The 17,865-nt window shown below is 38.8% G+C and overlaps 1 protein-coding gene across 1 annotated transcript; it reads left to right on the top strand.

Annotated features, from left to right (window-relative positions):
* Positions 1-479: 479 nt before the first annotated feature.
* On the top strand, positions 480-17,751 carry slc44a4 (solute carrier family 44 member 4). The gene is made up of 22 exons (XM_084378573.1): positions 480-667; positions 6,756-6,804; positions 6,953-7,026; positions 9,577-9,655; positions 9,767-9,866; positions 9,963-10,088; positions 10,250-10,310; positions 10,885-11,005; positions 11,595-11,678; positions 11,991-12,103; positions 12,521-12,643; positions 13,336-13,435; positions 13,602-13,694; positions 13,830-13,932; positions 14,134-14,393; positions 14,816-14,910; positions 15,463-15,566; positions 15,683-15,756; positions 15,921-15,991; positions 16,517-16,611; positions 16,700-16,784; positions 16,879-17,751. The coding sequence occupies exons 1-22, from the start codon at positions 628-630 to the stop codon at positions 16,995-16,997; spliced, it is 2,169 nt and encodes a 722-aa protein (XP_084234699.1). The 5' UTR covers positions 480-627; the 3' UTR covers positions 16,998-17,751.
* The last annotated feature ends 114 nt before the right edge of the window (positions 17,752-17,865 follow it).

Genomic DNA, 17,865 nt, shown 5'->3' with positions numbered 1-17,865 from the left:
GTTATTATTATTTTGTATTATTATGTCTAGAAAGTACCTAGTAATTAAAGTTATTAAACAAGTGTAATGGTGTAAAAAACACTATTTGCCTAAAAAGGAAACATAAAATGGAAATAATTCAGTAAAAGCACCTAAAAATGTTTTACATATATATTATTGTATATTTCTTGAGTAAATGTACTTTATTACATTTCACCATCAGTCTTTTTCCTTTCATTCGCACCTTGTTCACATGATGTGAAAACAGACAATAATAATAATTTGTATCTAACCCGTTGGTCTCTTTTTGTGTGGTAAAACTACAGGGTGAGAAAAAAAAACAAAAACAAAAAAAAGTTCATAGAATCAGTTGAGGAGTGATTCCTTTGTCCAATAAACAATCTTCGATGGAGGTGCGCATCCCTCAGCAGGTGCGCTCGTGACGTCACTGCCTAGTAACGACTGTCAGGAAGAAAAAAAAAAAAAAAAGATTTCCTAACTTAGTGACCGAGTGAGCGCTCAGACGCGGAGGGGCTCGTCTTTGAACGCGGTTTTAGCGGTTTGTCTGCTCAGTTTTAAAGATTAGTTCAGGTGAAGGAAGTTTTGTTTGAGAAGTTAAAGAAGCAGAAGCGGAGGCTGAGGCGGGAAATGGGTAAAAAACAGGAGAACAATCCGGACTCTGAGTATGGTGAGTGGACGTCGCCCGTTACCTCTGAGGCTCACCGGCTCAATACAAACGTTTCTAAGCTAACGTTAGCTAGCAGCTACTTTAAGCTAATCTAAATATTTAAACACAAATCACTGAGTTATTCTCACATTTTAGAAAGCAAGAAGAGTCTGTATTACCAAATCACGACGGATAATAGTTAATTTATTCTTTAGAAATTGATAGGTTGAAGTTAATTGATTAGATGTCATAGTTAATCCTCGGTAACTTTATTTAATTTAGTGGTGTTTACATCAGTTTGTTTCCCTACAGCTACTGTAGCTTATGGGTAAAATATTTCTAGAGAGAAAAGCTGAGATCTTTCTCTGATGCCAAATGTGGGCTGATGTGTTTGTATGCTCCCATAAATAAACATGGTTTATGGTTTTATTAACAACTTATCAATTTATGTCATCATTTAATGACAGCTGAGGCAAAACATCCCAGACATTTGACCTACACAGGAGGACCTAAATAAACAGGGAGCTTTGTGTTGACTACAAATAAACCTCACAATATAAAAATGAAGATAAATCTAAGTAGTCCCCAGAAAATTTTTAAAAAGTAGGTCTACATTTTTTTCAATTAAGGCACTTGAGTACAATTTTGATGTATTTGATGTATTAATGTACTTTAATTACATGTAAATAAAGATTTAAAATAATAATGAACATCTCAAAAGACAATGATGGCGACAGAAGATGATAAAGGTTGATTTGTTGCTTAGGGCTGTTAATAGTAAAATGTTCTCCTTCAGGACTGCAGCTAATCATTATTTTCATCATATATATATATATATATATATATATATATATATATATATATATATATATAAAGCAAAGCAATCGTGTAGCTGGAATCAGATGATTTTTTAAATTATTTTTGCCTTGAAAAATTACGTATTTGATTAATTAATCATTTAAATAGTTGCTGATTAATTTTCTGTCATCAGTTAATCATTTAATTGCTCCAACTTGAATTTATTTATCTTCTTATTACTAGAGACAGCCCAATACATTTTTGGGCCGATGCTAACACTGGTTTTAGGGAGTAAACATTTCTGATACTACTATATCGGCCGAACTGAAACAGTAAACATCACTGGGTATTTTATAATGAATCCCTAAATGAACCCGGACATCTTTTTCTGCATTATAACCTCTGAAAGTGGTCGGACTTTGCTAATTACTTTCTCTATTAATTGCTTGGTAAACCAACAGTCAAAAAGCTAAAGTTATTTAATTTACAATCTTATTAAACCAGAAAGGAATCTTCACTTATTTTTACTTGAAAACTACTTAAATAATTATTTGATTATCACAATAGTTGCAGGTTCATTTGTATCCTGCTGCCTGTGACTGTTTGATTTTCAGCAGATCTGTCTCCTGCATCCCTGTTTGCTCTCAGTGGTATTTGATGTATTGATAGAGTCACAAGTGTATTGACAGTCTGGGAGGTGTCACGAGGCTACAGTAAACAAACCCTCCCTGGAGGTAAATATCAATCGGATTTCATGTCTCCTCAAATATCATCGGAGAATACGATGATGACAAAAAAGGCGACCATGAGTGTCGGAGCTGACGGTTTGCTAACAGTGGCATTAGATAAACAACTGAACCTCTGTTCTCAGATAGCGTTCGTCCTCTAACTGGAAATATGCTTCCTACTAGTTCTCTGTTGTTGCATTAAGTTCATGAGGAAGTAGAAAACCTCTTCAGTGCCACGACAAGGCTTTTGCATTCAGACTGCCGTTGTTCCCAATGTTTTTTTGTACAATGTTTTGGTTTCTTGCATATTTCAAACGCAACATCTTTTTTCCTGTTTAGAAAGTGTCAGTGTCAAGACACTCAGTGTTGGGAAATAAGTGACATGCAAGGGGTTGTTGCTGCAAATCATTGACCAGAAAGCTTTTTCAAAGCTGCTCGAGGCAACAGGGAAAAAAACGTAGGTCAACTTTTTAATGACAAGCTAGTTAATGTAGGTAATGTACACAACAAAGGAACCTTCCTCTCCACGTTCTCTGAGTTTGGGTATTTAGAGCGATAAGAAATCCTTTCCGCTGCTGCCGTGACTATATTGACATGTTTAACCATAACGGTGTTCAGGAGTCACGTAAGAGTTTCCAATCAATCAGGTCCCATCCCCTCATATTTCACAGGACTTTGTAAAGATGACCCTTTCCCTTTCTTTCTTCTCCCCTGGGATCGTCCTGTGTCTACTGCAGGTTACCAATTAACCTCTTTTAGCTGTAAAATATAGCGATGGGTGAGGTTTGTACAATAAACCACACAGACTTTACTCATCATGGCATCCAAGTCAACCTTTTTCATTCATGAATATCTTTTATTTGTTGCCCCAAATTGCTAATTAATGTTTAGATCCATTGTTTCACCCAACGAGACCCTTTGCGTCACTCCTCTTCAGCCAAGGCCGAGTTATTAACCTTGACACACCCGTCGTCCTGCAGCCAGCCCGTCACGGTTCAAGGTTTAAAGCTTTTTACAAGCGTATAAAACTGGAACAGTCCTTTTTATGTGTGTCACACAGTCACAGTGAGCCTTTTTCTATGTTGCCGTTCACTCTAAACACAAAGCAGTGTCCTAGCAGAGCTGAAATCTGACACTCACAGCATCACAAGAGGCCGATGAACAGGTTCTTTGTTGAGAAAATTTGAACTCCTTGCTCGAGTCTTTTTGTGTATTCCAGAATAATGAGCACAAGTATATCCATGTTCCTTTGTGTGGCGGTCCATTGACATTCACACGCTCGTTATTTACATGTGATCCGTATCAGATATTACTGCATGATAAGAGTGTGTTTAGAGGACAGATGATTGTCATCTAAGAGATTTTATCTGTCTTGCTGCGTCTGGTATTTTTAGAGCAGCAATGTTTAATCTGTTCATCGACTAGTTGTCAACTTCTAAAATTGAAACACCCAGTAGAGCGCAAACCTCTGCCAAGGCCCGACAGTCCCCTTTAATTCAATCGAGCCTAATCCAATACCAAACCCTTTTGCCCTGTAGCACTGTAGATTTAAAACCACCCATAACTGCTTAACCATAATTGAAGACCACCAGATCTAGGATCCACATCAGATTGTACTCACTCATAGAAACCATCCACCTAAATACACCTGTTTTTTTTTTGTTTTTCAACAACATCCCTGCTTATTTCTTTGAGTTATTAATGAGGATGTCAAAAAGCACTCTGCCTCACAATGTTGAAGAAAGTGAGAAGAAAATTCCTGGTACACCTTAATCAGCACCAGAAGTTAGTGGTTTCTATTCTGGGCCGAGACCCTCCGCCATCCAGGTTTTGTGGAAATCCATTCAGTAGTTTTTGTCTAATCCTGTTGATAATCCAACCAACGGGCATAAACATAACCTCCTTGGTGGAGGAAATTTATTAGAAACTATTTTCATAATTGATTAATTAGATTGACTTCTCGGTTCCAGCATCTTAAATGTGATTATTTTCTGGTTTACTTCTCTATGATAGTCAACTCAGTATCTTGGGATTGTGGACAAAACAAGACTTTTTATGATGTCATCTTACGCTTTGGAAACCACTGATCGACATTTCTCGCCATTTTCTGACAATGAATATATGAATAATCTAGGTCGGAGTCCTTCTCGAAGAAATCCACAGTCCAGCAGCGTGAAATAACTCAAACAAATGTCCACAGACTTGTGCAGGCAACCGAGAAGGAAGGGGAAAGCCACATTTTGTACGTCACATTACAATCTGCTTGCATGTGGTCACTAAAAAGGGATTAATCCATGTAAATTGCTGCAAATTGTTACGTAGAGCTCCTTTAATAATTTCTCGGTCTCTGTGAATGTTTTAGGTTTTGTTTACTACACTGAATCTTGGACTGTTCCAGTCTTACGGCAGAATAAATATCCACTAATTTACTGCATCCTGTTTGGAGATTTGCATCCTACTCGGCAGTCCTGACGTGCTCACAGTGTTGACACAGTTTCCATCACTCCCATTCAAATTACAGTCAGTAGAGATAATTTCCCTCCCATTGCTATGAGAAGTGATAATGGCGAGCTGCCTGGCTAAATGTCCATTCCTGTGGACTAATCAAATGACCACAGCATGTCAGTATTTGCACAAACAACCAACAGCACACCTGCACACTTTCCATCACGTTGTACTGAAGAACCATCAGGCTGTTCAGGCTCTTCATCATAACTTTCGTTTTGAAGAAAACAAGTGTTAGAGCACAAAGTTCAGCTCTGTAGTACCTGATACTTTGAACCTGTTACCTTCCACTTATGATCAAATACTCGGAGCAGACCGGTGTGTTTTTCCTGCCCGACAGGGTAATGCTGAGGAGGCTGACTTATGATAGGAATGTTTTTCAGTTTGGATTTCCTCAAACAAGTTTTCAGATTGTTAATTTTAACCGTTAAAATGATTAAACAGCTGTGACACTCCCTCCTCCGAAAGCCTCACTTTGAATATAAATTGAATTACGTAATAATTTGTATACCAAATAACTCTGAGCTGCTCGTGTCAATGCTGTGCCTCGTCTCTGACCTTTTTCTCTGTGATTGCACATGAAGTAACTAACACAAACTTGCGAGTGTTTAGTCAGCAGCTTGTTGTGTGACCTGAACGACACCCACTGGATTTCTTTGTTAGTCCTTACTGCCAGTCTCTCTCTGTTCCAGGAAACAGAAATATATTTATTTCCTGCTAAACATTCACCTGTGCTTTAGTGGTATACAGCCTGTGAGCAATGAACCCATAAAAATAAGATTCCTTCTCTTGTCTCTGAATGTTATTTCCTCATTCACTTGCAAATTCACGTGTAATTCATTAACTCTAAGAAAAGAGTCCTGCTCCTATAGGGACACGCAATCTTGAAATAAAAAACTTCCTAACTCTAAAAAACTTTTACTCATAATGATTAAAGGCCAAAGTGAGTGCACAAACTCCTCCCCGTATTTTCACACGTACAGGACGCACAGATCTAATCAGCAGTCCATTTCCTTGAAGTGGAATTACAGGTTCCTCTTAAGTGTCATTACAAAAGTGAGTGATAAGCTAATGTGTCCTTGATAATCCGTCTGAAACCAAAGAAGGAAGTTGCTGATTAATGTCACATGATGACGGTGTACCGGTCAGTAAAGGTGGTGATGGAAATTATGGCTCTTTGTAGGCAGCAGGATCTTAGAGCTCTTCAAAAGATCGGCTCATCGCTCTTCTTTCAAGTGTTACAAGTGTTATAAAAATAAAGCTGCCCTGTCTTGAATGCAGTCCATGCAACAGTTAACATTCTCACTGTTTACTTAAAAGAATGACTCTCTTGTAATACGAGTTCAGAATATCTTTGATGATTGACAATACGAAACAATGATTTTAATCTTTCAGTAGATGAAACTACATGACTAGACTAGAACAGTTTAGGATATTGCATTATTTACAGATTGCCCCCATATTGAAGAGTATTGGGGTAAAATTGTGGGAAGACGTTTAGTATACTTACTTTTGCTGCCCAGAAAGTGATATTTGAGATAATAGCAATGGAGTATCTAACATATTTGAATGTGAAATGGCTGTTTTTTAAAGACTTTGACACCGTTCTTTAGATATGCTGGTAAAAGGCTGGTATTTTTGGGTTATAAGGTGTGAAAGTATTTTTTTTTACTCTGAAATTGTTATATTTATTTTCCATTCTTTCTCTTCAGATGTTTATTTGTTGCATCACTGTTAACTGTGATGGGATTTAGCGTTTCCTCCTGTGTGTGTGTGTGTGTGTATGTAAGTAAATACATGGATGCTGTGATGACATGGCATAACATGACGTGTGTTATAGTTGAATGTGTTTATGTTGAAAAGAAGAATAACAAAAATACTTTTGAAAAAAATAAAAAAACGACTTTCACCAAGTACAACTCGGTTCTTTTCAATCGTACCAAAGAGCCTTTTGAAAGAGTCGTATTGTTTGCAAAGGTGACATCATAATTGTTTGGCCGAGCTTAGTGTGCCTCGTATGAAAAGCCTTGATGAAACTAAATGAACTGACTTGTTGTCTTACTGTTTTCTGTTCCCAGGAGAACCTGCTGAGTTTGATCCAGGATTCGATGGACCCATAAAGAAAAGGTGAATCTATTTCCCACTGACTAACTCTGAGATTTTGTTTGCTGCGTTGTTGACTGTTGGAATCACATTTGTCACCCTCAAGGCAAATTTAAATGCAAAGCTCAGTGTGCTCACTCTAAACAGCTGCTGTCTCTCCCTTCTTCTCCAGAGGGTGCACCGATATAATCTGCTGTATCCTGTTTATGGCCGTCATCGTTGGCTACGCAGTAGTTGGGATTTTAGGTGAGAGTAACTTAACACCAGCACGGGCCTCTGATTCTCACTGATGATCATAATCAGTCATTGTTTTCCACCCTCTCCTCTCTGGGCCCTTTTGTCCATGCTGTTTGTTCAACTAAACACTTCTTTAACTGTTTTTTTCTTTCACATTTTTGTTACTCCATTCTCTTTATCTCTGCTGGAATATGCGTATTGGCTTTCTTGCTGAGAGTTACATGAGAAGATTGATGCCATTTCATAACTGTTCATTAAACCTGAAGCTACAGCTAGCTTAGCTCAGCACAAAAACTGGGAACAGGGGGAAACAGCTAGCCTTGTAAAATAAAACAACTACCGGCACCTCTAAAGGTCACTCACATTTAACCTGTCTGTTGAATACGCAGAAAAACTTGTAAAAAAGCGACCATTTGTGGTGTTAGACGTGGTTGTGACGCACTATTTCTTGGCAGAGAGCAGTTACTTCCTGTCAGTCTGTTGGTTCCTGGCAACTTCACGGTGACGCCAAGAACAATAACAATAACTTGTTTTTTTGAGGCTCAAACAAATTTAATATGGCATCCTAAGCTTAAGCTTAAGAGGTGCCAGTGGATTTTTTTTACTATTTTCAGTCTTTATTGCTAAACTAAGCTTGTCATCTGCTGGATGAAGCTTCATATTTAACAGACAGGTACAAGAGTGGTGTCAACCTTCTCATTGACAAAGTGACGATGCTGTGATAACTGTCAAGAGTTACCATCAAAACCACAAACGATTTTCGTTTATGGCTTTCTTTGACTTCACACTTTGACCTCCATTGGGTGCTTCTCAGAATTAAAGTCTCTCTCTCCAGTCACTGTTTCTTCCTGTCTAACGGTTAACTTTCTTTCTCAAACAGAGAGCAGGAGTGTGGTTAATAATCGTATGTGGATTAGTGATAACATGAATATTAGCAGGGACAGTTTATTAGTTTATTAACTGCCAAAATGTAACCTGAACTGTACATTTAATGCCACTAGACAACTTCACTGCTTCTTTCTCTCGCTCAACAACTTAAACACGACGCACCTTCCTCTATGTAAAGGAGCCCCACTACTCTTATAACCCATATAAACCAAGCTTGTAGGTTGATGTATTACTCCCAGATTCTGCTATAGTCATACATCATCGCTCCATTTTATTTGTCAAAAAATATTCCCCTCAATGTATGCTATGATCACTCATTATGTAATGCATCTTTTTCTTATTGTGTTAAACTGCAAAAAAAGAAAACTGTTTCCAGTCAGAGACTCTTTATTGCCGTGTCATCAAACTCATTCCAACACTCAGGTCACCTCTGTTATCTAGAGTCAACAGAGAGTCCTGATAATGGAGTCACCTTGTGTGTGTGTCCCGATTTACTTCATTGTAGGCAGCTCAGTTTGGTTCGCTGAGGTGGCCTGCTGGCCTGTGTTTTTATATAAAGGGCTGAATTTATTTCCCATTAACAAAATAATAAAACTTCTTAATACACCAAATGTAAGAAACTGTCAAAATGGTTCAGGGATTTGACATCTCTCGCCTGTTGGTATGACCCATTAGTGATACATCACATTACATTTTACAATAGATTACAATCACGCTTTCAGCAACTAACAATAAGTGCATTCAAATCAAACTCCACAGGAACACGAGAGATTTTCATCCTGTCAGATAGACTGTGCCCTCCTGTGGTCGGGCTGAAATAATCTATTAATACACCAGAAGCTGTCACCTGAATGGGACATTTCAGCTACATTGCCAGTGGTGGAATGAAACTATGAACTGTACTTTAGTACAAATTCAAAGTACTTCTATTTTACTTGAGCATTTCCATTTTGTGCAGCTTTATCTTCCACCCCACTGCATCTCAGAGGCAGCTTTAGTTAGTTGCTTAGTACAAGTTTTCCTGTCATGAATCTCCAGATGAAGTGATTTTGACTGGATGAACAAGACAGCCACGCTACAAACATATGATGATCTTATAGAATATGATGCAAACACTATCTTTTGCTGCTTTTGCTGATAACGCATGTATACTTTTACTTAAATAAGGCTTTGAATGCAGGACTTTAACTTTTAATGGAGTATTTTCACAGTGTGGTGAAGTAAAGGATCTGAATACTTCTTCTAACTCTGTAAATATTTCTATCATAGTTCATAACATACTTTATTTTGTAGGTGTTAACATAGTTGGTAATTGGTGACCTAATCTGAATATTAGACTGTGAAAGACTGTTTTTGGTTAAAATGTTTATTACGTATGGTAAAAACAAACATTTTCGTGGTAACGAGGCTGAAATGTCACATCACATCACAGAATCTGAACCGGTTACAGAATTACATGTAACACCAGAATCAAGGCCCATATCTCCTGCGTCAATCTGTAATCAGTCGTTTAGTGAGTGCAGTTTTGTTTTAAGTATAAACACACCGTCAAGCAGCCGTACTGTCAGTGCCAAACCCAAATGGACGTGATGAAGCGTGACTAACTTGCTGGTATCGTTCACGTCATTGACTTCTTATCTTTGTTTCAATGTGTTTGTTTTTTCCTCTCAGCTTGGCTCTATGGAGATCCCAGACATGTTCTTTATCCAAGAAACTCAACTGGATGGTTCTGTGGCACTGGACCAAATAAGTAATTTAATCTCTTTCTTGCCTTTTCATATAATGTACTAGATGTTATAAATATGCATTTTGACTGATACAGAATCAAAGTAACTCTTCCTCTCTGTCTTCCCTGTCACAGAGACCAACCCAACTTGTTTTACTTTGACTTCCTCAAATGTGCCACATCTGTTAATGTCATGGCAACGGCTCTCAATGGCTTTCAGTGTCCAACCACACAGGTAGAGAAGACCGCTTGATTGTGTTTCTAATGATGCTGGTCCATATACGCTCCTCTGAGTGTCACAGAAATGATTTTTTTTTTCCACTACCTGTAGGTGTGCGTGGAAAGCTGTCCCGATGATTTCAGTGCTGTGCTATTAGACGCATATTTCAAAAATCCAGCAGAGGTTTTCAATCAGAGCCTCTGTGTGCCTTCCATAGACCTGAAGACTACTACACTGGTAAGTCATGTTGTGTTAGCATTTGTGTGTCTGCCTTTACATTCCCAAATGTTTGTTTTGTCTGATTTTGGCAAAGGAAACATTTTGACACCGTTTAATTCAGCAAAACAAACCTGACACTTTGGTCCATAAGCATGTAACTTATTGTTTTGTTTTTTCAGAAAGTTCAAGAAATTATAGACCGGGAGCTGTGTCCTTTCTTCCACGTTCCCACAACCTCTGGTAAGAGCAACTGTTTACCTTATTGTATTCATTTTCAGTTCGGTCTGATGATACATTGGCACTGTAGTATTTTGTATATTTTTTAAATGTATTTCAAACATGCACAAAAACAAACAAGAAAAAATGTTAAAACACAAAACAAGAATAACAATAATATGAAATGAACAATAAACCTATACAACAAACTCAAATTACAACAAATTAAAAATAACAAGTTCAAAGTTTACCCTGAAAGGCAGCTGGATTCTTGTTTGATATTTGCTTATTTGTATTTTCATGTACATTTAAGCAACATTATGTAGAAATTGACATTTTGTGTGATTTGGCGCCCCCCACAGTTTCTGAGTGTAACACCACCGTCGTAAATACAAATCCCAGGTCTGTAACAATTTGTCAGACGTAATGTCGGTGCTAACTACAAACAAAGCTCATTACATCATAATAATGTGATGATGTGTAAAAACCTTTGATAAATCAATAAAAAGGGTTGTGATGCAAAATACATGAGAGATTGTGTAATGTGTTATAATTCAATCCATTTCAAGCTGATTTGATTTATTTTCTCTTCTTCTAGTTCTGGGGAGATGTCTGCCCGACATCACGGCTCTGGAGAGGATCCCGTCATACTTTGACAACGTCCCGGGGCTACCCTCCTCGATCAACGACACGGCCAACGCCATCAAGAATGGCACTGGGTAAGACATAGTGGATTTCTACCCCTCATCATGTGTTGATTACAAACAAATCAGCTCTGCTCTTAAATCACAGATTACTGCACATGTAAGACACACACACAGTTTAACAACCATGTTTCTGTCTCCTCCTCATCACCAGCACAAGGTCGGTGTCTTCGTGAGTTTGTGTATTGACGCTTAGTGTAGCAGCTGCTTGTAGTCGCTCTTGTTGTGTGTACCCCAGTTATACACAGCGGCATTAGATATCGTGTGAAAGGCTTTCTTCAGACTTGTAGAGTTTGAGCATTAATGTGTAGTTTTCTTACAAACTGTAGATCTGCCTGTCTGTCCGGGGTCATCTTTATCATTTTAGGCTGTCTCGCTTTGTTTGTGTCTCACCAGTAGTAGTTTGTGTTTGCTCCATCATCAGTTGAAAGAGGTAACTGACAGCTTTACATAAACATATTGGAGCTGTTATCTCTGTTTGTTTGTCGTATAAACATATAAGCTTTTGTCTGTGTATGCAGTGTATTTGTTTAACTCGGCCCTTTTGCTATGCTGTTTGAAAAGGAGAACTAACACGGCCTGTCCCTGCTTTTGTCCTCATCAGTGATGTTGTGAATGGCTTCAATGCCAGAGAGATCGGAGTCCGAATCTTTGAGGATTTTGCGTCGTCATGGCCGTGGATCCTCCTGTGAGTTGATTCACCGAACTGCACCACACACACACACACACACACACACACACACACACACACACACACACACACACACACACACACACACACACACACACACACACACACACACATACTGCCACCTGTTGGCATATAGACAATACTCCTTTCTGTCCCAACATGTTAATGTACATCTTTGTTACTACACATCCCACTTTTCAGAATTTAAATAGTTGTTGAAAATTTTAATTCACAGTATCGTTCACTCTCCTTTTCTGTTTTCTTCACATCTGTTTAATTCCCCTCCTGCCCTCCTCTCTCCCCTCTCAGTGGTCTGCTAATAGCCATGGTGGTCAGCATGCTGTTCCTGTTGCTGCTGAGATTCACGGCTCCAGTCATGGTGTGGGTGCTGATCTTCGGAGTCCTAGGCGCTGGAGCATACGGTAAACACTCACCTGGTGTAGTTTTTAAAGCAAACAGTGTAGGATTTTTTGAATAATATGTTTATATTATATATTTATTTTCTTTCTTATCTGCCTATAAATTCAGTTGCACATGTGGAGCAGAATATCTGGAGGTGCAATTATATACAGCAGATAAATAACTTTCCTTATTAGAGGTTAGGTCATGAACGCAGTCCTGCAGCCAAATTTCACAACACCACAAATCAATTCTGTACCTGTGCTGTGGAAACTGGAACAGAATAAAGCAGATTCAACGAGAAAGTGTTGCTGGTGCAGTTTTAAAGTTATATTTTTATGTATCGGTTCTGAACACAATCAAAGTCTACAAGGGCAGTTTATTTGTTATGATAAGATTATATGTTCCTAGTAGCCTCTGAGTTGTTGTTTCTCTTGCAGGGATTTGGCACTGCTACTGGGAGTACGATAACCACAGGCAAAACTCTGCCACCATATCTGACATTGGTTTCACCACCAACCTCGAGGTTTACCTGCAAGTCCAAGAGACCTGGCTGGCCTTCTGTGAGTCTGATTAAAATGCTTTTCATCTTCTTTGAACCTCCCTCACCCTCTTCTTCTCAGTGTGGAGATAAGTTATTTATCTTTTCGCCTGTTGGCTTATTAGCATTTTGCAGGGACAGTTGTGTGCATATCAGGAACCTAATTAGGTCAGATTAAGTCAGACTTGGCAATGTTTCAGTGAAGCACCTTTTACTCAGTGAATACCAGTACAGAGGAAATGAGGGGTATAAAATGGAAATAAAAACTTCCGTGTCCAAATATTAATGCAATAAAAGCACTGCTGGTACACACACACGAGTCACACGTGATGTTTGCAACACCAGGTTATTCATGATGTTGTAAAATGAGTCTGATAAAAGATGACCCAGATTTAAGGGTTAGGGCTCACTGCAGCTGTTTATGTAGCTCATAATCAATATTTATCTCTTTTTCTTATCCTTTTAGTAATTATATCTTTCTCTTTCTCTTATTATAATAGGCTAATGTAGTCTTTGCACTGGAGAGTTCCCAGATCAAGCCCCTCTGAGGGTGTTTTGCACCTCTCCATCATCTTTCGTTGCCCATTTGTATATTAATTTGTAATATTTGTGTGTGTGTTTGTTTATGGGAAGAGTGCATGTGTGTCGTGATCTAGGTTTGTGTGTGTGCGAAGGGATGCATCTTTTCATACTTCACCTCTCCTTCCCCCTCAGTGATAATCATATCTGTGGCCGAGGCGATCATTCTCCTGACTATCATCTTCCTGAGGACCAGAATCCTCATAGCCATCGCCCTCATCCAGGAGTCCAGCAAGTGAGTCGTGATGTCAGATTAACTAACCTCAATGTTCTTCATTAACAACAATGTCCTAATGTTCAACAGACTTCATTTAAAGGTTTATTAGATCCCTTTGTTATATTAAGAACTTACAGTAATGATTTGACATAACCTCACGATGTGTGTGTTCTTATTCCCACAGGGCAATCAGTCACATGATGTCCGCTCTGCTGTACCCTCTGGTCACCTTTGTTCTCCTGTTGGTGTGTGTTGCGTACTGGGGTGCCACTGCTTTGTATCCTTTCATTTGATGTGTGTATGTTTGCATGCAGATTGTAGATGAGACCGTTAAAAGTTTCTGAGGTGACGCAGTTTACAATCACTTGTACAGTCCAGAGTATCGGTTCTTCTCTTAAACAGATGTATGCAGATATTTGGCCACTTCAGGAAACCCGATCTACAGAGTGGTGGCTCTCAACTCCACTTCGGGCGACTGTAAGAGTATCAACGGCTCTGTGAACTGTGACCCTCAGGTAAAACTTGTCCTCTCATATTTTAGCACATTAACCAACAGAAGGGATGTGGCTGTGATATAAAATGTATCTCCTGTAATCTAAGTAATCTAGGAACGGTAAAATAATAAATCCCATCGACATACGTGGGATAAAGAGACACTCTTCACACCGTCTCTCTCACGGTCCCTTTACACTTTCAATCATTCGTCCTCCTCTCAGAACTTCACCTCGTCAGCTTACCCCAACTGTCCCTCAGCCAGCTGCATCTTCATCAAATACAACGACGAAGGTCTCTTCCAGCGGAACATCTTCAACCTGCAGATCTACAACGCCATAGCTTTTCTCTGGTGTGTCAACTTTGTCATCGCCTTGGGCCAGTGTACGCTGGCGGGGGCCTTCGCCTCCTACTACTGGGCCTTCACCAAACCAGGCGACATTCCCATGTTCCCGCTGACTGCTAGCTTCATTCGCTCAATCAGGTAGGTTAATGAGCTGCTGTCACATCAGTCAAATACCTGCAATGATAAATGTGTCCATCCCTGTTAAAAGTGTCCAAAATACTGAAGGCCTACTCTCACTAAGGATGCCATTATATGGATACTTGTAGTTACATGATTACTGTATACATCCCACTTTTCTAGCTACAAGTTAAGAGTAGTTTAGATAAACTGTGTCATCGCTCCAGAAAAGAGAAAATCACAGACTGGCTGACTGCAGTTCCATCTCTGGCTTCTAGAGGGCGCAGTAGACCTACACATAACAGTTTGAAGAAGCAGACCTCAGCTGCTAAATCATATAAACTGTAGCCTCTAAGGTAGTTTCTCCAGATAATTAAAGCTTTGGGATTCACTTCCTGTTAAATAGTTTCAGATAAATAAGCAGTGAGTCATGATTGTTTCAGGTACCATGTGGGCTCCCTGGCTTTTGGTGCTTTGATCCTGACCCTGGTGCAGCTGGTGAGGATGATTCTGGAGTACATTGACCACAAAACAAGAGGTAAGGCTGACACATCTTCATTTCACAAGGACTTTTTTTGATCATGTTTATTTATTTATTTGCTGTAAGTGTAAATAGGACGGCTGAAGCATTAAAGGAAAAGCTCACCATAAAGTCATCATAAGAAAACTTAAAATACAGTCAGTATCTACTCACCCTCATGCCGATGGAAAGTCAGATGAAATTTTGAGGTCGACAAAACACTTGTGGCAGTATTCTCCTAAACATCGGAAGTAGAAAAATATACAAGATGAACATGAAATGGCTCCATACAGCTCACCTGGTGGAATCCAAGTCTCCAGAGGCCCTGAGATCCCAGAGTGATTTGAAAAGATGTTATTTACATCTTTTCTTCAGCCAAAATCCTCATAGCACTGTAGCTGCTCAGCTAAAAGAGTGACTCTTATTTTACCTCCAGTTCTGTTTTATTTCTGAAGTTTCTGTAGATGTACAGGCTGCGTACTCATGGAAACATGTCTTCAGAAAAGTTTATTTGCATTAAATAGCTTATAGGCTCCTTATACTGTACGTGTTTTGTCTTCTCGTCCTCAGCGGCTCAGAATCCATGTGCTCGTTTCCTGCTGTGTTGCTTGAAGTGCTGCTTCTGGTGTCTGGAGAAGTTCATCAAGTTCCTCAACAGGAACGCTTACATCATGGTGAGCACAATAGACAATCATCACAAGGGAAATGTGATGTGCTATAAATCATCACACAAGTCATCATGACACAGTTTAGATAATGTCACCTGGTTTGTCATTGATTTTCTTGACAGATTGCCATTTATGGGAAAAACTTCTGCGTCTCAGCCAAAAATGCTTTCCTGCTGCTCATGAGAAACATAGTGAGGTTTGTGTTGAAGTGATTTTTCCTATTTCAAGTTCTTACCTGTGTTCTCACCGCTTACTGACGACATGTTTTTTGCCTTGTCCTTGTCCTCATGAATATATTTGCATGTGTTAGAGAGACTCGGTGAAAAGTGTCATGTTTCTCTGACTGTGTGTCTCCCTCAGAGTCGTGGTGCTCGATAAGGTGACAGACCTGCTGTTGTTCTTCGGAAAGCTGCTGGTGGTCGGAGGAGTAGGTAAGAAGGACATCAGTGCATTAGGAATATGTTCAGGACTGGTTAACTGCACATTTACTGTGAATGTCTTCAGTGTGTTTAATTGGTAGAAGAAGAGATACAGAGCAACGTGGCCATCTGGTCCAATATTCACCATCTTGTAGCTCTGGTCTGCTCTAAACCAACTCCTGGCGGAAGTATCTGGGTCTTTAGCTGCTAAATGCTCCACTACGTTCAGTTATTATGAGTTATTTATGTATTTATCACGGAATAACAAATGTTTTTTTAAGAAAACAGGATAACTTTTTACGTGCGATCTTGAGAAAACAAAGGAAAACGGAAGAAATAATATGTTTAACTCATGACCGTTTAGGGTTTCTGTAGGAGTCGTATCCCCCAATTCATCATGTTGTTGTAGGTGCAACAGTATGAATTTGAATCAACAAATACATAAACACTTGTCATATAATAGAATAAGATTAAATAAATAAATATAGATTTAAAGAAATGTATCATTAATTCACTGAAATCTGAATCTTCCTCCAGGCGTGTTGTCCTTCTTCTTCTTCTCTGGTCGGATATTACTACCAGGCAACACCTTCCGCTCTGAAACCCTAAACTACTACTGGATGCCAATTATTGTGAGTAACAAACTGTCTTGGAAGTCATTCAGATTAATCGGACTAATTGAAGTTTATCATAAACGTTGTGTTTGTTTTGCCTTTGCAGACGGTGATCTTCGGTAGCTACCTCATAGCTCACGGGTTCTTCAGTGTGTACAACATGTGTGTCGACACGCTCTTCCTCTGCTTCTGTGAGTTGATGTTTACTGAGTGTTCACTGTGGACTGATCAGCTACACATGTCCCCATTTGATCACTTTACTCAATTTGTCTCTCACCCTTGCAGTGGAGGACCTGGAGCGTCACGATGGATCTCTACAGAAGCCGTACTTCATGTCCAAAAACCTCATGAAGATCCTCAACAAATCTAACAAAGCACCAAAAACAGATCGGAAGAAGAAGTGAAGATGATTTTACCTCCCGAGTTCATGAAACCAAACAAACACATTGTTTCAGGATATATTTTTTTCTTCTTCTTCTTGTTTTTACCCTTTCAACACTCCATCTTCTTCCGAATACGTTTACTTCAACTAATTTGCTGATTTTGCACTTTTTATTTTATTTTACGGTGTATGTGAGTATTAATGACTGTACACATGAAAAAACTGAGCATGTGGGGCAAGTAATGTGAATTTTTAAGTTGCATCTTACATATTTCTTAAGGTGCAATATGAAGGACTTTATGTTTAAAACATAGAAATTAACTAAGATTATCACCAGACCGTGGTTACTCTGCCCCCCATTTGTTTTAGATATGCAAGTTCTTACATATTGTTTTGACTTGGCTCTTAATGACTCAGTCCCACAATAATTATTTTAATATATAACATTTTGTTTCTGTTCATCTCAACATTGACGCTGCACATTTCAGTTGGAAGTTTTAGGCTGATCAACATCCGTCACTTCGTCCTGTTAAATGAATGTAAATGCTATTTTTGCTGAGAATGTTTTATTTTTCTTATGATGTGATTTCTTCAAATTGAACAAAGAATATGCGACGACCAACGGCCATGGCAAAAAATGTTCTTTAACATCATATATTTTTAGATATTATTTGTATAAACAAAAAAGATTGTTTTATATGTACAAACATTTTTATGATATTGATTATAATGAAAATATTGCAATAAAGTTGTACATATGACTGTACAGGACCCAGCGTTTGGCAGTCTACTTAAGAATGAATCCCAATAATGAATGTTCTGTCGTTGGACTGATTGACTTATTAACTCCACTGATTGACAATAAACAAAACAATTAGGGCACAAAACAA

Source organism: Pagrus pagrus (assembly GCF_965226575.1).
Source record: "Pagrus pagrus genome assembly, chromosome: 17".
In the NCBI taxonomy this organism is placed as follows: Eukaryota; Metazoa; Chordata; class Actinopteri; order Spariformes; family Sparidae; genus Pagrus; species Pagrus pagrus.
This window is presented reverse-complemented; position numbering and strand designations above follow the sequence as displayed.